Source organism: Lepisosteus platostomus, chromosome 13 (assembly GCF_059453375.1).
Source record: "Lepisosteus platostomus isolate fLepPlt1 chromosome 13, fLepPlt1.hap1, whole genome shotgun sequence".
In the NCBI taxonomy this organism is placed as follows: domain Eukaryota; kingdom Metazoa; phylum Chordata; class Actinopteri; order Semionotiformes; family Lepisosteidae; genus Lepisosteus; species Lepisosteus platostomus.
In genome coordinates, this window is record NC_142623.1 from 30,620,344 (window position 1) to 30,645,199 (window position 24,856).

At 39.9% G+C, this 24,856-nt stretch overlaps 1 protein-coding gene across 3 annotated transcripts in view; it reads right to left on the bottom strand.

The window, feature by feature from the left end:
• crebrf (creb3 regulatory factor) overlaps positions 1-24,604 on the bottom strand; it is a 38,588-nt gene extending 13,984 nt beyond the window's left edge. Inside the window, exons 1-3 of one of the 3 annotated variants that reach the window (XM_088604094.1) lie at positions 24,469-24,604; positions 6,338-6,526; positions 3,751-3,876 (exon numbers count right to left, since the gene is read on the bottom strand). In XM_088604094.1, coding sequence (XP_088460220.1) covers positions 3,751-3,876; positions 6,338-6,346 — 135 coding nt within the window. In that variant the 5' untranslated portion in view covers positions 6,347-6,526; positions 24,469-24,604. The remainder of the gene's footprint in view (positions 1-3,750; positions 3,877-6,337; positions 6,527-24,468) is intronic. The other 2 variants (XM_088604092.1, XM_088604095.1) reach the window with 2 other exon arrangements.
• Between the last annotated feature and the right edge of the window lie 252 nt (positions 24,605-24,856).

Below are 24,856 nucleotides of genomic sequence, written 5' to 3' on the forward strand. Positions count from 1 at the left end.
TGCTTTTTTGAAAATAAATCTGATTTATAAATTCCATTTGAGGGTAAATCTCTAATGAAAGGGAGTAAAAAGTTCCAAAGTCTGGAGGCATTTTAACAAGAAGCAGCCTCTCCCTTCCTTTTGCGTTTCACCCTTGGAACACAGGGCAAGCCAGCATCAGCAGACACTAATGTACACTCTGGCCAATATAAAGTGAGCATTTTGGTTCGATAATCTGGTGTCACGCCATTCAGTGCATTAACCTGATAATACTCAAGAGCTGCATCACTGAAGGTTAATAAGATATGCTTTTTTTCTCTACGTTCAGGAGAAAAGGAACAAAAACCCCAGCTGACTTCAAATAGCCCTTCACAAACTTGAAACTGTTACTGTAGTTCATTTATTCTTTCACTATTTTCGAAACAAAGTTGGATTTGTGAGAAGATTTCAAGAAACACTGGCTGAAGTCGCAAACAAACTCATTCTCTTTGATTAATGTACAAGAAAATACAGTAGTCAAACTGCTATTACTGCAAACAAACTGCTATTTGTTCTCTTGATCCAAAACCATCAAGACTTCTGAGGGTGGTGTTCAGCAATGTGTGTAATGATATTCTTGCTTCAGTAAATAGTACTCTGTCATTCCAGATGCTTTTAAAACTACCGATCTTAAGCCCCTGCTCAAAAAATATCGCTTAGGTCTTTTGTAGGGAACTTCAGACTTATTTTATAACTTCCATTTTTATTTAAGGTTCTGCGAAGGTATCATTCAGACACATAAGGTTCTGCTGATGGTAATAAGATCATGGAAAAATCTGAAACAGGTTTTCATTTTGTTTCAGTGTGCATTGTAGTGATTTGGTGTAAAGTAGTAAAATGACCTACTTATGAGGTTAATTGACTAATTGCGTATCTGTTTTGATCCTTGTAAAATTAAGCATTGCTTTTAATATCATGAACAAAGACATTTTCACATTTGAATTAATAATCTTAGAGAAATGGTCAGACTTTCAGGACCTCTTCATACATGTTAGCTTACATTTATCAAACAGGCAATATTTTGTCACGTTTGGTGAATCTGCATCTGGACTGGTAAAGAATAACATGCGGTGTTCTGCAGGGCCCTGTCTTAGGCTCTTTATTTTAAATTCCCATGATAGGCAAGATTATTTGAAGGGAGGCACAGTGGTAAGCACTGCTGCCTCGCAGTGCTGGGCCTGGGGTGCAATTCCAGACTTGGGGTGCTATCTGTGTGCAGTTTGTATGTTTCCCTCACCATTTCACTTGGTCCTCCAGTTTCCTCCCACAGTTCAAAGACATACTATAGGTCAGTTGGCTTTTGGGAAAATTGGCCTTGGGTAAGTGTGTGTGTGTACCCTGCGATGGACTGGCGTCCTGTCCTGGCTGTGTTTCTGGGATAGGCTTCAACTCCCCAGCAACCCTGAATTGGATGAAGCAGTTTGAAAATGGATGGATATGAATTGAAACAGCTATGCAGATGAAACACAACCATATCCTCAAAAGGGAGCTCTATTGGTACTGGAGTATAAATTTAATAGGGGATATTAGGAGCTGGATTTCTGCACTTGTTTTGCAGTTCAATCAAGCTATACTCAGGAACAAAGAGAACTGACAGAATTAGATTTGTTGTTTTTTTTACCTTGTGTTAAATTGGAAGTGAATCTGGGCATAGTCTTTGATTCTTAACAGTGCATTGAATCATACATGAAAGACATGTAAACTAAACTATTCTTTTTATTATTCCTTATATTATTATCTGCATACCATTGCTAAAATTAGATCATTTGTTGAGAAAATACTTGCTGCTTCTATAATATTATTTGCTGGTCTTGCAAGTAATGCTAAATCCTTGCAGCTCATGCAGAATTCAGCCTCTAGGATGATGTGAAAGACAAAAGCAGGGCACATATCCTGTGTTTGCATCGCTTCTTCGAATGCCAGTACTTTGTGGAATTGATTATAAAATTCTTGTACTTTTATTTAAAAGTGTCATAATGTACTAAAATTCTGTCCCTCTAAGTTTACTCTGTCTTCTGAAATCTCTTTGCAATCAACAGATAGCACAGTACAATTTAAATAGTCTAAACTATTTCTGTTTGGACTATTAACTATATCAATATCAAGAATGTATTCTTAATGGTGATTATAGCTATCAACTAACTCAGCTTTACTAATTCACATATTTCTTGAGAGCAGAACAAGGATTAACACTTTCTTGTAACAGTATGTATCAAATCCCTTTAAGAAATGGTAATGGTAACTGGTAACACTCTAGGTGTGCAGATCTGATCAGCCTGGGGCCAACTCCTATGGGACATTCCACCACTTTTCCAGGGGGGATGCAGCCAGATGATGAATTCTGATGTGCTGCAGCCACCTCTTAGTGACAGAACTGGTGAGGTAGTTACTATCTTGGTCAGGAGGAAATGGAAGCTACAGAAAGACTGATGTTGTCTGGTTGCAGTTGTGCCTTTGTAGTCCTAGCACTGCATGGATGTGTATTGTCTAGCTCAGAAATCGCTGAATACAGGAATGGAAAAAATCTTGTCTCCAGAATTCCATCAGTGAGACATTGACATCAGAAAGACAAATCATAATATTCAGCTCACATGAACTTTATCGTAAGGCTTCCCTTGATCCACCACAAAGGAATTCTTGGGTTGAACAAGAAAGACTCCTCCCTCACATCTATAACCCCAATACCTGGTCTGAAGCCAGCAAATGTCAGCATAATGTTCATATCTCCATATAAAAGGGAATTTGTCACAATTGGCAAAGGTAAAAAGTCATTGATCGTTGAACAAAACACTCCATCATGCAATTGGATGCCATATCACTTGATGTATGGCCAACAGAAGATGGCAATGTGGTCTTTCAGCTGTCAACATTACCCTTGAAAAGCACAATTAAACTCAATGCAGCCTCCACCAGCACGCTATTTAACGTGTCAATAACATTATGTTCATGTCCAATGAGGTGCTCATAGCTACCAAACTCACTTTATCACCATCTGAGGCTAAACTGGGGATAGATAATATTTGACCACAGCAATGTGGAAGAGTAGTTATGGGCTCTGGACTCATTGAACATTTGTGGGCTTGAAGTACTCTTGAGTGAAGTGCCTCACCTGCATTGCTCCAGCAAAATATACAGCTGTGTAGATGGGTACATATGTAAGTCACTTTGGATAAAAGTATCAGTCAAATAAATATACATTTTTAACACTGTATACGTCTCACCTACATCATATATGGTACTACTGCACGTCCAGGGCTCCAGGACACTTCAGGCATATGAAGCCAAAATGTCTCTTCTTCAGCTACCATTTCCTTTTCCCAGGATTTTCAACACAAATAACCTGCTTGCTGTTTTGATGTTTACCCATCTAAATTTTGGAATGTGGAGATTTCACATCCCATTACTGATCTGTACACAAAGAGCAAAGGGTTTGCTTTTGTCTGACAATTAATGATGTGTTCACCATAAGGCTGGGTCTTTAAAATGTCCAATGGAAAGGAAGAGAAGCAGCAGACAAAAAAACGAACAGAGAGCTGTAAACCCACTGTCTAAGCTAAAGACAAAGTAGGCAGCTGCCACAGCAAATTATCCTTCTTTCAAACATACATGGAAAAACTGCCAGTAGGTTTCATAAAAGACCTGCCTATGGCGGGTATCAGACACTGTCTAACCAAGAGGGGAAGCATCTCACATACTAACTAGACAAAAAAATAACCAACGTTCTGATCTTACCAGTTCGTACATAAAGTCAGGATCGGAGCTGCTAGCCAATAGGTCTGTGCTGGTCAGTGCCTGGTCAGCAAAAGTGTGGTTCTGAAAGGCATCCCCGAAAGGAGGATCCATTCCACTTATGCTTGGCTAGGAAAGGAAAATAAAGTCAGTTCTTTATTCATACATGGCCACATGACACAATCAAGAAACACAAACTCAGCTCAGCGCAGCTCTGTATTTTTAAGGAAATCTTTTGTGAATATATATATAAAAAATGTCAAATTTGTTCCACACTACCTGAGATGTACTTCATTAATCAACCCTGAAAGCAGGTTAACTAATATGACACTGTATGACTTTGAGCAACTTCCAAGCTAAATGTGCACTGTTTTATGAGTATGGGCTCACCATCCCTACTGGTTTAACTTATCTGCTTCCGTGATCATCTCGACATAAGAACCTAGTGCCACACTTATACACATGGAGCAACAGAAAGCAAGACTGTCAATATTTTCTTTTAGAAAAAGAAACGGGAGACCTTCCCCCATCTCAATAACCACCCAAGCTTTGAGCTGACGGTCCAATTAACCCCAGTGGTTGGAGCACATTTCCCCTACTCTTCCATCACCACTGCTGCAGAGAACAGCACATGCTTGAAACTCATTAATTTGAGCTTTTCTATTAAATACAAGCTGACAAAGAAACAAAACAAAATGGAGAGGAAATAAATGCTTCAGATGCTTTCGTATTTATTTGAGTTGGGTGCTTGGCAATCCAAGCTTGACATGGTATGCAGTCTGGAAGCCAGACGTCATTTCCATCCAAACCTCTGGCTAGTCTGCTGCCTCTGTTTTATTAGTCCACAGACTGCTCTACTTCATTCTGTCATTAACAATCCCTAAAATAACCCCTGAAAAATAGAAATCAACCCCTAATTCCTCTCTCTCATTGACATTAAGCATTTTAGTTTAAGAGTACCCACAAACATCTTTAATTTAATATGTTATTGCCTTGGTGACGTCCAATTTAATAAGAATTTCCATTCTATAAACTAAAAAAAACTAGAATATAAGCACTGCTTCTAGTATTACAATATCCTATGATATTGTATTCAGATTCTACGATTTCACTAGGTTTTGATACCTCCTGGTCAATGTCTTCAGACAAAACACGACACATACTGTATACAATGCCCTCCAGATGTATTTATTCCCCTGATGAAACAGAAAGCAGTGTACAACAGAAAGAGTTCTGGATTTGATAATGGGTCCTTCTTTAAACAACAAAAACTATTAAACTACCATCATAATTGCACTGCAGAGAGCCCTGCGTATTTGTCATATTTAATTGAATTTCACAAAACATGAGCGTCACCTTTATTCACACCTCTAAATATTCTTTCACATAAAATCCAACAAATATCTATGACAGCATTTCTTATGAACAGCTCTTTGAAAGTGCAATGGCAGCCTTTGGAACTACTGTAGATCTTAAGGTCTCCTATTTCCCTGGTGCGTAAAAAAAGGTAACACACGGACATCATTCAGAGAGCTTTCAGGAGTTGGGGGATAGCTATAAAGGAGCAAGTAATAGGTTAATTCCATGCTGAAAAGAGAAGAAAGTAAACACAATGTTGCGGCTTTGGAGCCTTCTTCAGGTTTTGCTTACACCAGAAGAAGGCTCCACAGCCGAAAGGTTGTGTTTACTTTCTTCTCTTTTCAGCATGGAATTAACCTATTACTTGTTCCTTTGCAGCCTACGTATGCTGACGCAGCTACCCACCTGAACAGCTATAAAAGAATTTGCTTTCCACTGCAATGTCCATTATGAAAAAAATTGAGGCTACTATTATACTGGTAACTCCAACACATACCAGAACCTTTTGGCCAGACACCTGGTTCATTCATCCATGAAGTTCAAGCTGGGCCGAAAACTGCATTTTCAATAGCATGACAATAATCCAAATATCCAAATCAACAAAGAAATGGTTAACTGCTCACAAAATCAATGTTTTTGTCTGACCATCTCAACATCCAGACATCAATCCAACAAACATTTGTGGTTTGTTAAGTTAAGAATTCACTAAGCGATATGTGGGAAGGTTAAACGTTACCATTCGGAAGTTCCCAAACCTCACAGAACACTACAGGAGGCGCCTTATCAGGGCAACCCCTGCAAGAGGAAGATTTACAAAACTCTCTCTACAGAGGTGTGAAATAATGTGATCCTTGTGTTTTCTGTCTTTGCCCTGTGCAATGATATGAAGATTAAAGTATAACTTTACTTTCTTTCCATTTTATGATGTTTTCATTCCTATTTCATCAGGGGTATGAATAAATTGGAAGGCAGTGTGTGTTCCCAGCCAAATTAGCTTCTGACACCATTAAAAATAAGTGAATGTACTGTTTGTTATAAAATAACCTGAGGAAAAGCTTGTGTTCATACAAATCCAATACTGATCTGAAAACTATGCTAGTGTTCCAGCTGTAAAATTAAGCTAGCCTGGAAGATCAAATGAAAACCAAAATTATAGATGAAAAGATAAGTATGTGTAAGTTTCAGAGCCAAATACAGCGAGATCTGTGCTCTCCCAACTCCGGCCCCTTACCTGAGGCATTGCCAAGCACAGATCCTCTGCGTCTAAATTGAAACTTTTCTGCTGTCTCTTGAGTCCAGTCGTTTCCAGTTTTATTTTATACCAGCAGAAATCAATTAATTTTCTCACAAAAGAGTCTTTTTTCTAGCCTCAGTGGCTTAATAAAGTGTGCTTGTCTGGTCCTCCTGTGTTGACTGCTTTCTATTAAAGGGAAGAGAATGAAAGAATGAGGCAAAACAATTAGGAAACAGCACATCACTAACTTCAACAGTCATCTTTTTACAATCTTCAGGAAGTTAAAAATATGATCTCGAGAAGAATATTCATGACTCTCTCTCCAGCTGATTGAGATCAATATTTGTCTAGATCTGTTATTTAATTACAATGGTTTATGGTTTCCACTTACAAGTTCTTATTCTGAAATACAGAAATATTTCTCACTGTGAAATGTCAACAAAAGCTGAGAGGAGAATTTCAGCCTCTCCATAAAAGAGATTTATCCACCTTCAAAATACGTTAAAGACTTTCTATACAAAGTATCTCTAGGCAGTAGAAATATTGTCAGTCTCAAAGCAAGGGTATTAATTTGACGGAAAACAGACTCAGCAATGAACACTTCAGCTATTTTTAACAGCAATGTTTTTGCCACAAGCACTTTTAAAAGGCAAAAAAAGGAAAGAGAAATCTTTTTTTTAAATAACAGGCCACTTAAAATAAGTTGTTAAATTAATTATTGCACTGTGCAGCATTGGCCAGCAGAAACAAGAGTGAGCAAAACAAAGCTATCACTGCTGGCTACTGTGGTTGCTGACATCACATCCTTTATCCTTTATATTTATCAACACAGGCTGCTCTCGCACACCCTCCTGCACAGGCTTCAGACTCTGCTGAGAAACACATTTCTGCCTTTCACACTGTATCTAGGCCCAGTTTCAATAGAAATGACACTAGGGAACCAGGGTTGTATTGCTCGCAGAACATTTAACAGTTTAAGTGCTAAAACTAAGTTAAATTACCTATCCTCACTTATTTACTTAGGAATATAGACACGTTTTCCTACCTTGGTACAAGAGAAAAATAACTGAAGCAAGAAAAAAAGCAAATAGAAATGTTCGGTGCAGTATTGCAGCAGGGCTGTTTGACATGGAATCCTCTCATTCCACTACAGAGCAGTCGCTGGAACCTTGATTGTTAAACATTAAATGGTAATTATGAATTAAAATGCTTACTGCAAGGAATGAGTTGGAGCAAAACTGAAACGCTGAATAAACTTGGATTACAAGGAAGTTCTGCACGACATAGCTTGATTTCTGGCCAGGAGGAATAAAAGATTTCAGAAAAAAAAAACTGTTACGCCTACTGTTTCTGTGAGTTAAGACACTGATGTTCATTCATGTTAAAAAAAAAAGTCCAGTTAATTGGCTGTCATGGTAAAAAGATTTGTGCAGCTTTTCCTGTATAATTGCCATGATGTTTTGTCTATACTATGTTTTAATGTTAAATTTCAATTACAACAAAAGAATACTACAGAAAAGCCAAACGCTACACGTGGGAGTAAAAACTACGAAACTCAAAATAATGTTCTCTTCTGTAACACAGGGAACTGTAAGCTTCAGATGTGCAAAAGCTTCTTCATCTTCCAGGAAGAATCCACTCAGTGGTTCAGGGACGTACACTGAAATCTTTCCTTTCTAATCAAGTCAATAGACTGCTCAAAGAAACAACACAACAGGCAATCTTCCCACCACAGATTAAAACAGCTGAATGCACTAAACTGCAAGTGATCACAACAGAATTAGGTTTATCTTTATTAAAGTTCATTTCTAGGGGAGTAGAAATCTGAAATATAGAGATTTCAAAGTAAATAATTTCATTTTTACTTTGATCCTTTGTGGATCTAGTTAGCATTAATGAAATTCTTGAATCTAAAAGAATTTAACCTTTTTTTCCTCAGGAGAGGGGATTTTACTTTAATCAAATTGGCTGTTATCCTAGTCTGGTATGACCCGAACAGCTTTAGTTTAGAGAAAATCCAAACACTGTCCAAATCCAGCCTTGCTCAAGGTGGTTTATAAAACTAGAATAAAGCTTAAAAACCCAAATATTTGCTGAGCATCAAAAGAACTCTATTTATATGTTTTTTAAAATGTATACAATTATGTTTAATGACACTGATCAAAAGCTTCTGACATCAGTTGATTAATTGATAATTTATAACTGACTATACACTCAAGTGACTTTGTTAAACTTTAACTTACTTTGTTACTGAAAGAGCTGGTTATGTACAGATGATTTAATCTACTGTATGCCAGGTCTGGTGAAATTTAAATAAGAAAAATACATAAAGGAAGCAATATGCTTTGCTTATCCAGAGAAAAATGCACAGTTCAGGTGATAAGTCCTCTTCAGTGATGAGTCAAGGTTTCCTGATGGAGGCCAGCAGGAGTGGCACAGACATGCCAAACGATAAGCTGCCTGTATTTAACTACAGACCAGTGGCTGGCGAGGCCTGAGTGGGATGATCTAGGCAAGAGAGTTGAGCAGCATCAACACTCCACTTCTTGAGACTGATGGCAAAACGACTGCACAGCTCTACCGTGATCAAATCCTGGGACCTCGCCTGCTGCCCTTCCTAAAGGCTTACCCTGACCTCCCTAGTCACTATACAACTCCATTGACAGTGACTGCACATCACAATAGGACAATATTCTATGTGTTATCGCTGCTTGTTTATCAACAGCTTTCTTGTAAAATAAGTAAGTAATGGCTGTGCTGTTATGCGGACTAGACCCCACTGAACATTTATAAGCAGGGACAACATGTCACCCTAGATGAACAGGCCCATACTTGTCTATGTTCTATAACAAGGTTGGACACAACCTTGTTGCAGTTAGAAATTACCTTTCTTTTGATGCTGAACATGTTTCTATTTCTCCCTCTTATCATTATGATAAAATATGCTTTCCATTTTTAAAACATTCTTTCCCCTTTTGTTACAATACTTCTTTCTATAAATCTTTCCTTTTTTATCACTATTGGTGATACAATTTCACAGTCTAAATGCAATACCTAGACACCAGGATAAGAACAGACCTGCACCGCCAGGAGACCTGATGAACTGCAATGAAGAATACAACTGCAATACAGGAAACACACTTTGGCACAAAGCTACAAATTTATTCAATTCCAAAAGCCTTCACTGCTTCTCAAATCTGAGACTGCTGAATCTCAGGCCTACCTCCACCTACTGTGCTTTTTGCTTTGTGGGCTCTTGCCTTGAATAAACTTCAGGATCATGTCATCTTAACACAGCTGCTGGCAAGCACTACAGTCTGCTTCAAACAAGAAATACAGACATTTTTATACACAAATGACAATCCCACCTTCCAATTTATGTATGACCAGGAAATGTAAAAAAATAAATAAACATGCACTTGTGTAAATGCACATGCACAAGATTGCAAGCCATGCAAAACAACTGGCGGCTGAAAAAAATAAAGAAAGTTAATTTCCTGTTCCAACTCTGAAGATCTGAGGTCAAGTTAAGAGCTATTGAAAGTGATGGTTCAAGAAATATGTATGAGGCAGGCCTGTGTTTCACTTGTACTCTGGGCTTGTAAATATTACAATGCAGTATATACAATACATCAGCAGAGCTGAATGAAACTGCTTTCAGCTGGTTTGATGGAGATGGGGGAGGGGGGCTGGAAGAGACAGAAAGAGGGAGAGAAACAAAACCCTCCTTCCTCCTCTGGATTTGCAGTTTAAAGCGAGCCTGCTTATAAATTAGACCTATGTTTGCAAGGTTGCACGTTGATCTAGTGTGTACATATATATGCATATAAATGTACATTAAAATGAGCAACAGCATAACCGATTGTGATTTGTGTAATTAAATGAGCTCACTTTAAATTAATGGTCGCCAATTCTACAACACATTTACTGCATTGAGGTATCTAAACCATGATTCCTAACTGCATCAACATATCCAAAAAAATGATTAAACTTATTTCTTGCTTCTTCTTCATGAGTAGAGAACCACAGAAGCTCAGGATCATATTCTATTCAAAATACCACATCTCCCACAACCTAGAACGTGCCACAACAGACACAGTAATTACTCTGTCAATCCAAACTTTCTGAAGCCACTGTGAGAAATAAACTATTAATATTAGGAGATCCAAACAAATCTGAATTTCTCCTTCCTTTTCTCCAGCAGTAACAAAAAAAGCCAGGCTTGTTTTTTGTCATTGTGATTTACTATGTGAACCTTACAAGTCCAGGTACTGTGTTCTGTGGAGATGGCTACTGTTTACATAATGCAAATACTGTCACATCTCTTATCATGATGAATGGGTCATACAATATATATATATATGTTGTACATTCACTGCCACGCTGCTGACAGCACTCAAATCCTCAATTAAGCCCAAAGGCAATAAATCTCCTGAGTGATGCAGATCCTGAAAATGTGACAAATCAACAGTGTTCTGCGTTTGCTGCTTTTATTGTTTCGGCGTGTGATGTTTTTTAAACTTGACTTTGGCCAATTCCTTTTCCGTGTGAAAAACATTTAATGTCTTCTAAATACCAAAGAGGGTGACCTGCCCTTTCACTTGACATCAAAGCCACTGACTGATTTGCCTTAACAATGCCTGACGTATAATTTACAGGCAATGCTGATAGGTGATCACTAATCCCAGGGCAGAACAGAACAGAGATGGATGGCATGTACAACACTGCCAGCCATACCATTTTAAATAGGCAAAGAAACAGGTAATAGGTTTATTCCATGCTGAAAAGAGAAGAGAGAAAACACAAGCGTTTCAGCTGTGAAGCCTTCTTCAGGTGTGAGAAAGACAGGGAAGACGGCAAAGATTAAATGGCACAGAAGAACAAAAGCTGGGAGAGAGAAAGAGGCAGGAGGGGCAGAGAGGCCACTCAGGAAGTGCAAAGTGGAGAGGGGTGAAGAAAGGTGTGAAGTCAAAACCTGCATGAGAATAGAGAAGATTACATAAACATATTGCAGGAGATACAGTAAATGAGGTTGCTGGAGGTACAGGATGTCATCTGGGCGATCCAGAATTGACCTGTGGGGCCCTGAATGAGCGTGTTTTTTAGATATGTATTGGCAGGTGATGCAGCGGGTTCTGCTGCTGGGGAAGGTGCCTGGTGGGGATGATTGCCGAGTGCGGTCAAGGGAGCTGTGAACAAGACGTGTATGTAGATTGGGTGGTCGGTGGTATGAGATGATTGGGTGGTCAGAAAAAAAGGGAACAGATGGATGGATCACCCTGTAAAATGGAGTAGTTGTTAATAATGGTCCTGGGGAGAGAAAGTGTGTTAGAGTGGTTGGGAAGCTCCAAAGGAATGCGGTTGTGAGACCGGGAGTTCCTGATCGAGCCGATGATCCGAGGGTTGTTTCTGGCCTGGGTGAGGGCCCGATCGATAACATGGGGGGGGGTATTCTCTGTTGATGAAAAAGAATAAATGTTGAGTGCTTGGTTCTGGAAATCCATGTTGTCACTGCAGAGTCGATGCAGTCTAAGGAACTGGGAAAAAGGGAGAGAGTTTTTGGTGTTAGTGGGGTGAAAAGAGCTGTACAGGACATAGCTGTGTGAATCTGTGGGTTTGCAATAGACAGAGGCGGAGAGTCGTGGATGGTTAATAGATAATTTTGTGTCTAGAAACGGAAGAGTGGTGGAAGATATGTTAACTGTATATTTGAGGGACGGGCAAGAGTTAGTGAATTGATGCGGGAAGGGCTCTAGCTGGTCATCAGAGCATGTAGCAGCACCGACGCAGTCATCGATGTATCGCTTGTAGAGGTCAGGGACGAAGCCAGTATAGGAAGCAAAGAAGCATTCTTCTACCCAGCCGACAAAAATATTAGCATAGCTTGGTCCCATCCTGGTGCCCATGGCGACTCCACTAACCTGCTGATAAAAAAGGTTATTAAATGAGAAGGCATGGAGTGTGAGAACCAATTCCGCACCCACCTGAACTACTTCAACCATTTTAAATATCACAGATGAATAATTTAACACCCAGAGGGAAATTAATAAATGTTACTACAGTAGAGTTCTGATTACATTTTAAAGGGAGGTATGTTGTTGTAAAATAGACAAGAGGACAGAGCACAACCCAACTCGACCTACTCAAAACTCACATGAGAACTGCAGATAATAAGAACTGGGAGAGCCTGTTGAAGATGCAGTAAGTTTGACTCTCACATGAAGATACTTATATATAAATATCTTTATCCCTAGACATGAGGCAATTCAGTAACTCAAAGCAACAGGCTGCCTTGTCTGAAGACAATTCAGTGGTATGAAAAGGCTAATGTAGAACACAGGCCCCTGCTCTTTCATGGGAAAACTGTAGTTAAAGTAAAAGCCACAAGGCTGAAGACTCTGGAACGTAGCATCTTTCTCATGAACATCTTAGCGACATAGCCTATGGCTTCCGCAGCCTGATGGACTATTGGAAATGGGCAGTGGTCTCAGAAGTCAGAACTGCCAATTTAATCCACAGGCTGCAAAGAACAGTAGAGATGCTTGATTTTTAGCACCCCTGCCTGTATTTTGCCAGAGCTGCCTTTATCCCCAAGACTGTCAGTAGAAGATCTCATCTCATAGTGAAAATGGTGCCCCGAATTAACATAGCCACAACGTGCTGCGGCTCAAAAGTCATTGTGGTTCCCATTTGACACTTGCTGTAAAAGAATATATTTGTATATATTTGAAGTGTGCCAAAGTCAAGTCGGGTTCCTCTACGGTGAAGGAGCGCTGGAAGGGACTGTAGGACCTGTACAGGGACTGAGGAGGAAAAACCTGTCCCTTCGAGATCCTGCAGAGTAGTGGACAACCACAGTTTCAGAGCCAGGATAGGGATGAGAGACATAGACTAGAGCAAGTGAAATGGCTTGGAGGGACTCTCTTATTTCGCAAAGCCAACCCTATCAACCACCTGCACAGTGATCGGGTTCAAAAAATGGATAAACATCCTTTTATGAACTTGTATAACCTTGTAGAGATTTTATGCTATGTATGAGTTGGACTACTGATATGAACATTTTTTGTTAAAAACAATGGTCAACCTGTCCATTGCTTAGCAAACTAGCACAGTACATAGCAGAGCGTGGATGTGAATGGGGATCAGAAGTACTGCATTAGAGAACTTCAACAAAAAGCAGAAGCTGCAGGGTTATTTATCTATTTCACACTGGAAAGAAGAATCCCAGGCTAGACAATGACATCTTAATGACCACAGCTAAGATTTAATGCTGTGATCCCATTATTTTAGCTGCGGTTAAGGTGGATGTTGTGTATATAAGTGTTGGGAGTTTGTGTTGGGGGTTGGGGTAGCACAACTCAACCCCTTTTCCAGGAAATAAGCATGACACTTAAAGCCAGTGTCAGATAATCCCTATGAATTACATGTGCTTGAAAGGCACTCAAGAACCGAATAAAAAAAAATGAAGGAGGCAAAGTGAACTGAAAATGCTGAAATATTGCATTAGAAGCACAACGGTAAACAGAATATGACTGCAATCATTTTAGATTTTCTGAACAAGTCACAGATTATTGGGGACAACAGTCTTCCTTGCATACTTCACTGGTTAATAATCACAGGAAAATTGCCCTCAGATAAAAGAAATGGATGATGTATTTTATAGTAAAGAGTATCAGCTCTTTATATGATTCTAGAGGTAATAATAATAATAATAATAATAATAATAATAATAATAATAATAATAATTGCTTACACTTATATAGCGCTTTTCTGGACACTCCACTCAAAGCGCTTTACAGGTAATGGGGACTCCCCTCCACCACCACCAATGTGCAGCATCCACCTGGATGATGTGACGGCAGCCATAGTGCGCCAGAACGCTCCCCACACATCAGCTATCAGTGGGGAGGAGAGCAGAGTAATAATGTCAATTCATAGAGAATTGGACAATATTATTTTGCAGCAGAAGTCAAGCATTCCCAGAAAAAAGGATAGTAAAGACTGATGCATAACCACTTGACAAAGAAAAAATTAATTCAAGGACATGACATTAAAATACTATATATATTTATGCAGCTGTAACAGGTAACCTTCTCTTGGCACCTCATTATTCCAGCTGTATAAAAGATCTCAATTACGGAAAGACTCTCTATTTCTACAGCTTCAACAAGACTGCACTCCCATTGGCTGCATGGAACCTGTCCAAAACAAATGTTCAGCACAGTGCAGAGCACCTCAGGAACATTGCTGGATCACGATGAAGTGGAACATATCATCCTCATCTTAACAGAGAATTCCACGATCCTCCTGTTCCCCATCTTCTGCTGCACACACATACACGAGCCCTTCTCATATTCAGAATGTCATATTTTTGCTTGGGCAAAAGCATCTACCCGGGTCTTTAGTTGGTTGACCTGGGTCAGCAGTGAGCTACTTCAGAAGGCGGACTGTTCCAGGTCAAGCAAGGTCAAATGCTGAAAGGTTAAGGGGTACACACATTAAAGGTCGAATCACGTGTGTAACACTTAGAAATATTATTTCTAAAACAATGCAGTGATTTACAAGGAATGCATGTGTGTGGGTTTGTGACGTGAAGGGGGCCAGTTACTGGTATCATGAAAATTGAGACTGCTCCCAGTAGACCATGGGACCAACATTGTATGCATCTGCCAGAAGCAAAAAAGAAAAAAGTTTTATTTTGCTAAGCACTGAAAATGTGCTCACTACTACCAAACATGTAGATGGACATGGCAGGAACACAAGCTCTTCCTTTCTATAGTAACAATCAGCCAAAATAAATACGGAGATAATCCTCTTTCCCTCTCCACCCCACTGTCCTTTTTACAGGAGTTATGTGATTATCAATAGCTTATAAAAGAACATCAACTCATCCAAGATTCTAAACATAATATAAAACTGAACTGAATGTCAAAAGTCCTCTATGCCTCCAAAGTTGAAATAATTGATAAAGTGATTCCAGATCAAATCATTATTTTTTTATTTCAGAGGGTCCACCTTAAGAGAAGGCCATTGCACAATAGATAAATTATTCTTATGGTCCCAATTGAGGAGGATTACCTTCTTAGCAGTTTCCAAGGAAGGAAGTAAAAAATAGGAACCCTGTTTGGAGGTATTGAGCTCAGAAAAGTCCCCAACAAGGCAGACTACAGGATCTTTCAACAGGTACGCAGTTTGAAAATGCATGTAAATAAGTTTCAGTTGTTTCTTGAGTACACTGCCAACATACTTCAGATTCAGTAAAGCCCATTAAAAGCATTCACCTTTGAGTACAATGTACCTGATGTAAAACTCTGCAATGGATTAACTGATTTTATTTTAATAAAAAATGAAGGTGTTCATAAAACTGATTTGCCAATAATCACCAGAATATACTTAATATAATTCAAGACTCCACTTACAGTGTGAAAAATACAATGAATCGTCAATAGAAATAAATATAGCATATAGTTTAGAGATAATTTTATTTCTCCACAACAAATTTTAAAGATATTATATTTGGGGTCAGTTCAAGAGAACTATTAATTATACACTTGATCACATGAAGAAGCTGGATGCACTGAAATATCTGAGCATTTGGGAGAAAATATTCATGAGCTAATTGATGAAAGGAAATTAATTCTGCATCGGAAATTAGCCGCCCAAGCTTAACAATGCCCTTTGACTTCCATGCTTTAAAATAAATGGGTTTATTCTAAATAGTGAAATCTGGGTTATGCCATAATGCTGACTATAAGGAAGGAGTTACTTCATATTGAAATATATGAAAGTGGAGTTTATGTCAAGCCTCCAACATTATAGAAATGCATGGATTACAGAGGCAAGTGAGTTTTTTTTAATTAGATTTAGTACTAATAAAAGGGAGATCTTTTAAACAGCATGAAAGAGAGATTATTCAGATACTAACCGATAAGGATGTGTCTGTTCTTGATTTAGCCAATTAAGTAAGCATTTCAGTTCATGTGAAATAAATAGTAAAGAAAATCAGGGGCAGATAAGCCCCTCTGTTATTTAGTTTTTGAAGAGTATTTGAGATACTTGTCAATTTGAGACAAGGTCTTTTACGTTTCCAGAAAAATTTTGACAGGGCAATATCCAATTTAGAAAACCACCCAGGCCTGGGAAAGATTAGACTGTGAACAATAATTAATCTCAGGGAATATTTATCCTAACTGCAGCAATATGACCCATAAGAGAAATAGGAAGTCTATTCCAACTAACTGTTTTATTACCAAATTGAGTAAAGGGTCCATATTGATAAAAGATAATTCTTCTAATAGAAATGAAAAGGCCCAAATAACCTAGACTTGTAGTTTTTCCATCTAAATCCTGTGCCAAAAGTACTCAAATTAAAACTTGTAAGTGGCATTACTTCAGACTAAGACCAATTTACTTTATAACCTGATACAGAACTGAATTTATTAATAAGATTACATATTAATTGAAGAAAGGTCCTGGGATGTTGTAGATGAAGTCTTCCAAGACATTCCAACATGCAATCAGTCTTGAGACCTCTCTGATCCAGAGTGAACCCTACTCTTTTAAACTGCAGGAGCAAGTAGTGGGGCTCAGCTGGCCTGCTTGAAACAGGGTCATGACCCTGTTTAAAGATCCGGTGTGCTGGTTAGTTAAATGCACAGCAGGTAGCCGTACAAGCCTGAGTGAATTCAACAAGGAACACTTCTGAGCGTTAAAACCACAGGAACAATACAGGAAAACACTAGTCAAGATCGATGCTGGCTTTGGTTAAGGAGGTGTGAAAACTTGCAGGCATTCTCCAGCCAAGCTCTGGTATTTGAGAAACAAAAAAAAGTGAAAACAATATGAATAAATGTAAGCAAATGACATACAGCAATAATAAGTACAATAATAACTAGTCATTGGGCATCGACTTTTATCCAAAGCAATCTACAGAGATTAGGAAATGGCCTATTCATTAAGATAAACTACTGTGCAGTCATTTATGACAGGACCGGTTTTGCATCTCATTTGGATTGGGAGAAAAAAGAACAAGGTTAGTTATTGTACTTGGGATAACAATGAGTTGGTAGAAGACCCAGTGTTTAAACCAGGAACCCCATGATAACAAGTACTTCCCCAAATCACTAGAAGACAGAACCTGCAAATGATAGGAAATACATAGAGGTTGCTTTGCTTACAGCAATGCATGGGACACTTCAGCCACATACGGTAGTTCTGATTCTGCTGTAGCACTCTCCTTTCTTCCTTCACACTAAAATAATCAGTTATTTAAAAAGCTAATTCAGGACCCGTGAAAAAAGGTTTTCTAGCCCTTTGCACTAGCAGTAATGCATTTCCTAAATTGCTTTCAATGCGATTATTAAGATAGACTGATTATACAATATTCCCAATTTTATCTCTCAATGCAGATTAGGGATGTACAATTTTTGCACTTGCCACCAAAAAGAAACAACTGAAAATGTCCATTTCCAATGTTAATGCCATCTGTCGTGGGTATGGCACAGGAATAGGCAACTCAACATGTTTGGTCAGTCTGAACCTGCATGTACAACCAGGCACTATGCGAGCCTCTTTGCTGACAAAAAAAGGTACTGAGATTGCTCCACTGCTGTTGGTTCACTCTATTGTAGCTGGAGTCCGAGGTAACTCAAAAGCAGTTGAGAAAATACGAACAGGCGGGAATGCAAAAAATATTTCTTATTCCCCCACCACACCATCCTGTTCAGTTGAAACAGTTGTGCAGGGCAACATCAAACACTGCCATACTGTGGGAAGTGAACAATATAGTGAAAACTGAACACTTTGGACTGAAGCCTTTCACGTTTAGAAGCCTGAAATGAACTTTACAATCTCAACCTCATGCCCAGTGGCCCTGCTGTCCGCTCAACATGAAAAAGAGTTGCTAATGCAAGGCACTGATGGGAACAGAAACAGATGACACATCGCATCCTTGTCATGGATAGCCGGAATGAAGCAGACTGGCAGAGCCTATGTCTTCTATTCTTATTAAAGAATCTATAAAAGTAAGCATTAAGGCATTCTTAAAATAGCCCAGAACATGTTTAAATACAGTTTAATCAATGTCGCGTGGCGTGTGGCTAAAAGTTTGAAGGATACTGCCGAGACCTCTTAAATAAAACGTCTAAACTTCACTGAGATATATTTTGAATTTTCCCTCGTGCTGGTGAAATAAACCGTAAACTACAGCTATAATTTGGTTAGACAGCAATTAGGCCCATACGGTCCAAAATATCCCATTTGATATCGGAGAAATACCCAAATACGCAGATGTACGGCAAGCCAGTTTGCTTCTGCTGTGCTCGTGCTTTTGAGCAGAAATAAAAAAAATTCAACTGGGGCTGTCTCTGCAATGCTCTGCAATGCTGTTCCAAAAGGCAAATGTACAGTAACACCCACACAGTGACTGTCTTTTCATACAGCTTAATGCTAGTATACCCTGTTGGACTCGCCTGCTTTCAGTATCGTTTGCCCCTCTTCCAAAATCTCGGTCAGCAGCTAACTGAGGCCAGGACCTGAAAATATGCTGATTTTGAGCAAGCCTGCGCCTGCCATTCGATATTCCTTCCCGATTTCAGCCCAAGTAAACAAGCTCCCCTTAAAGCCCAGATTCTGCAGCCTCGGCAGTTCTGCCTTCAGACCACGACTGGGCTGAATTCTTTATTCCAAGGCTCCCTGGCTCTGAGCTTCTCTCCTGGAGAGAAAAGACAGCTTGCAGTCCTGAGAATTTCTGCTGCCTGGGAGATAAGAAAAGCTACCGCATTATCAACAGGAAGTGCTTCAGTACATCTCGTGTTCTTTTTTTGCCACTTTATGAGGAAGCAACGAGCTTTATTTTCTCCAGCGGGTAGCCTGTTTGTAGGTAATAAAGGTCAGTGACTGTGATCCACCGTCCAGGATGGGCTGTGGGTGTCCTGCCATGTTAGGCAAAGACGGACACTGCTTCTCTATACACCGGCTTGCAGCAACTTTGCAATGTCTGAGCTTCTACGTTCTAAAATTAAACATGAACGTTTCCATTTCAAAATAGGAAGCGAAGCAGGCACCTGCGACGCATGTAGGAGAAGCAGCTACTGTAGGTGAATCAGCTATCGTTTCAGGCCAATCTGCTAATAAGCCGCTCTCCCCAATCTTTTCCTCCTCTTTCCGAAACCCACAAACTGATCCCAAATTAAGTTAGTACAAAATCATTCCAATTCAAGCATTCACACCATTTTCATCTTTAAATGACTACATTTAAAGGTGGCGGTTGCTGTACACTGTGAAACTGACACGGCATGGTTTGGAAAGGCAGGTGACATGTTAAGAACATGTCTCCATTTTTGTCTTCCTTGGTTACTGGCAGTGCGTTTTGTGCTTTTCACACGTCTGCCTGTGAACTGGAGTGAGGGTGCTTTCTTCAATTTAAGAAATCTCATTCATGTGCATTTTACTGCCTGTTCAATCTCATTAAGAGTGCCAAATGACTCAGACGGGACCTTGCTGTGAAGTGCAAGCTGTGGTAAGGAGAGCTGCAGCCTCCTTTAAAATGTGGGCCTGCAGGTTCTTGCTTGAAATTGCTTTGTGTTTTTTTTTTTTGCACACATCAAGGAACAGCAAATCTAAAAGCTAGGAAAATCTGTTCAGTTTCTCACATTAAGCTTGCTTCTGCACAACTAAGCCATGTTCTAAAAATGAATCCTTACATCTAAGTAGCGAGGTACAGTAACTCATATACTGTCCCTTCCCTCACTGTGCAAATTTCACTGACTAAAAACTGCCCTTTATTCTGTCCTTGTTGAGTCATGCTAAAACTCACCGCTACCCAAAGAACTTTAAAATAAATGTCAAAGATTTAATGGGCCTTTTTTTCTTTTAAACCAAACAGCTACTTAGACACATATGAAACACGTAGATCACATACTGTATACAGATGTCTATTCCCACACAGGAAAAATCAATATTTTAGTTCAGTGGTTCCCAACCTTTTCAACCGCGTAGCCTCCTAATCAATTTTCAAACATATTGCAGAACACCAACCACACACTGCCTGCTGTTGTTTAATACTCCAGTATTCAGCTAGGTATATACAGTATGTGAACCTAAAATACTCAAATAACTTGCACTTTCTAAACAACTGGAATGTATATGCCTTAAACAACGTGAAAGTCTTATTAATTCAACAAATACTGTATATTTGGAAAGCACAGTAGTACTTGTGCGTTAATGTACTGTATGTAGGCCTAGACTGAGTCTCACTATACTCAGTGAGATGCCTGGCACCATTTTAATTAATAAAAATGATTGCTTACACTTATATAGTGCTTTTCTGGAGACTCCACTCAAAGCGCTTTACAGGTAATGGGGACTCCCCTCCACCACCACCAATGTGCAGCCCCCACCTGGATGATGCGACAGCAGCCATAGTGCGCCAGTATACCTCACCACACACCAGCTCCCAGTGGGGAGGAGAACAGAGTAGTGAAGCCAGTTCATAGATGGGGATTATCAGGAGGCCATGATCAGTAAGGGCCGATGGGAAATTTGGCCAGGACTCCAGGCTAACACCCCTACTCTTTTTGAGAAACGCCCTGGGATTTTTAATGACAACAGAGAGTCAGGACCTCGATTTTACGTCTCATCCGAAGGAAGGCGCCTTTTTACAGTATTGTGTCCCCGTCACTTTACTGGGGAACCAGGACCCACATAGGCCACAGGAGGTCTCACATCCAGGTACTGACCAGGTTCACACCTGCTTAGCTTCAGTGGGTCTGCCAGTTGTGAGTTGCAGGTTGATATGACTGCTGGCTAAGTGATAAGTTTTGCTGACTTTAGAGCTGGGATATCATGTTGAAGAGATGATTCTGTTGGCATTTCTCTTTTCTTCAGACCTCCTTTATTTGAGACCACATGGTCCACAGATGGTTAACATTACTGCCTCACAGCACAGGGGCCCTGGGTTCGAATCCTGGGGTGCTATCTGCTAAATATGCCACATACGGACAGTTACAAACGAAAGAGGCCTAATTGACCCAAGCACCTCATTCAGCTGTTTCTTGAAAGCAGCCAGGCGTTTAGCTATGACTGAGCAGCTTGTTCCACACTCCCACAGCCCTTTGGGTCAAGATGTGACTCTGGTTCACGCTTTTAAATGCACTTCCATGTGGTTTCCACCCGTGTCCCGTGGTTTGACTATAACCTGCTGGCCCTATGACTGCCGAGTGCCTCACGGGACAGGCTTCGTGGGCTATTTCATCTACCAGGCTGTAACGCATGAGCAGAGGAGTAGTTAGAGAACTGTGCCAGTTGCAAACTGAAACCCAGATAAGGAGAACACAACAGTACAGCCCCAGATCACCACACCAAGGCCATGACTCAGCTAGCAGCCATATCACCCTGCAACTCACAACTGGCAGACCCACTGAAGCTCAGCAGGTGTGAGCCTGGCCAGGACCTGGATGGGAGACCTCCTGGGAAAAACTAAGGTTGCTGCTGGAAGAGGTGTTAGTGGGGGCAGCAGGGGGTGCTCGCCCTGTGGTCTGTGTGGGTCCTAATGCCTGAGTATAGTGATGGGGACACTGTACTGTAAAAAAGCTTTAGATGAGACATAAACCAACTCTGTGGTCAATTTGAAATCCCAGGGCGTCTCTCGAAAAGAGTAGGGATATAAACCCAGCGTCCTAGCCAAATTTCCCATTGGCCCTTACCAATCATGGCCTCCTAATGATCCCCACCTATAAACTGGCTTCATCTCTCTGTTCTCCTCCCCACTGATAGCTGATGTGTGTTGAGGGTACTGGAGCACTATGGCTGCCGTCACATCAACCAGGTGGGGCTGCACACTGGTGGTCCCCATTACCTGTAAAGCACTTTGAGAGGAGTGTCCAGAAAAGCACTATATAAGTGTAACCAATTAATTAATGACTCAATGCAAAAAAGTGCAACGCTTTTGAGCATTTTGGATTCCCATATCTCACTGCACTCTCCGTTCCATTAATTTCCCTTTGCTCTTAGTGAATGATTTAACAAAAAACAGACTTTCAAGCAAGTGACTTCTATTACAGGAACACTACTGTCCATAGAATACATAAAACAACCTGTATTACTGCAGAGGCAGAATTTATCACACTTCACAAAAAATACCACCTCTAATTTATAGTGAAATTTTGAGTGGTGATCATACCATAAGGCAATTCAGAAAGTGCTTATAAGTACAGCTATTAACTTTACCCTAAACTCGTCTGACTCAGACGCTATGTAGCACACTGAAAAAAAACTTGTGGCAACTCAGTTATTTATTTGTCGAGTTACTAAAAAAATAAAGATTCCATTGTTTCTCTTGAAAAAAAGCCATGCTTAAATCCTAAATATCAAGCTTCAACACTATAGCACACAACAATAATCAGAACTTCTCATTTCGCAAAATAGGATTTATATGTACTAATTTCAACACAGAACTACCGTCTAGCTTTAAAATGTCATTCACAGCGCATGTCCGATTCTTCATTATACGTCGCATTTCAAACGTTAGGCTATTATGCATGCAAAATGTTAGCTTTATTCACACGTGGGTATATGGCAAACTAAATGTCATCAATTCACCCAGAGTGCTTTACTAACAGCATTCAGTGCGAGTACAAAAACATCATACAATATGGATTCAAAACCGACACATTCCTCGGTAGTGTTACGTAGCCTAGCTACACATGACCTATAAAAACACAGCTGTTATGTCAGCGTTTTGATCACTGAAATGTGTGCGTCTTGGGTCTTTGATGGTCGTTTTAGCTCCGTGAATGTACTGATGGGGGGAAACCAGCACTTTCGAAATTTAATTCCAGTCTTTGCACCGAAATACCCAACTCTATTAAGTTCTGACCTACTAACACTCCCCCAAAGCCTTGAACTCAACATGGCCTCCAACACAAATATTAACGTCAACCTAACCTCGAAGCGAGGCATCAACACCTTCCTCACTATTCCCGCATCCTATTGGGTCAAAACTATCCACACTCCGCCTCCTCAAGCGTTTGGATTGGACCGGCTTGTTGTCTATCAAAGGCAGAAGTCTGACAACACACCCACCCATTTCAGGATGGGCTGAGGAAAAAAGTATAAACAAAATTTTAAAGGGCCTTATTTCGTTATATAAAGTAGTTGAAAACAGCGCTTCATCCGTTTAATTAAGCCCGGTGCCTACGAACAACCGCATAGCAAAGACGTCCTAACATTTCCGGAGCACCTATTTATCCGCTCTTTATCAAACGTAACCAGTCATTAGCTAAAAAAAACACCCAGAATATTAGAAATAGCTAACGATACAAAAACGTTTTCTTCTTACTGGAGCTTTCTACTGACATTGGCCAAAATCATCTAGGAACGCCGATCTAAAGATAAATGTTTAATATCCTTTCACATTGGTGTTACTGTGACATTTTAAAACGCTGTGGCTCTGGAGGGGGGCGTGTACCCTCAAAGAATGGTAACAGCTTGCGTTGCTTTTTTAAAAAAAATAAAAATAAAACTGCCCTCAAGTTGTATAAACTTGAATTTAGAACCTGCTGAAAATATAAAAACAAACAGAGCATATTACCTTGCAATCAAATAAACTTGTTAAAACGATGTTTGATTAAAAATACAACACCATATTGAACACATGCAGCTGCATTACTAAAAAAAAACGTGATATTTTTCGGACAATATCGATACGCTACAAAATAAACGCATTTCGCGCATCCCATCCCAAAAGATATATGCATTACAAAAGTTGAGAGGATGCATCTACCTGTCCCAGGTGTTGAGCGTAAGTTAAGAAATAAACGGGATGTATTTAAAATACGATCAAATGTGAAATTTACGTAATTACAGAAACTAAATCCCAATTACGAAAGTCGGTACTACTCCCGATAATCAAAAAGAGAATTTCATTGGGACAGCTCAACTCCAAAATACAGCACAACTGCTCTGCTTTCAGCAGGAACTAAATCCCGTTTCTGAATAACTATGGCCTCCGTTCTTCCCCCTACAGTACATACTAATTTGTTTAAGAAAAAAAGGAAAGAAAATCTTCCTGTTGAGGCAGCACTATGTCCGTGCAAGTTAGGGGGAGATTGAAAAGCCACTTTACTCACCTTTAGACTCCCCATAAGGTTATCCAAGTGTCGTTTAGCCCAGTATTTGTGTGTTTTTAGCCATTTCTATGGTGTCCACGCTGTCTCCCCTTCTGGTTTGTTTTGTTTATCTTCTTCCTGACGGGTTCCTGGAAAGCGCGTGACTCCCCCCTCACGTGCTCCCCGGGCGACCAATCGCAGCGCCGCTGGAGGATTACCCCAAAACAAGCGCTGGTCCCAGCCGTCAATCAGCGCGGAAACCCCCCTATCAGGTGCCCCGCTCGTAATGCATAAGGGTGTGACGAAACCATTAGAAATGCGTGGAAACTAGTAGAATTTTTTTTTACAACTGTTTATGTGACGACTTACATATGGAGTTACATAACAGTACAGAAAGGATATATATTTC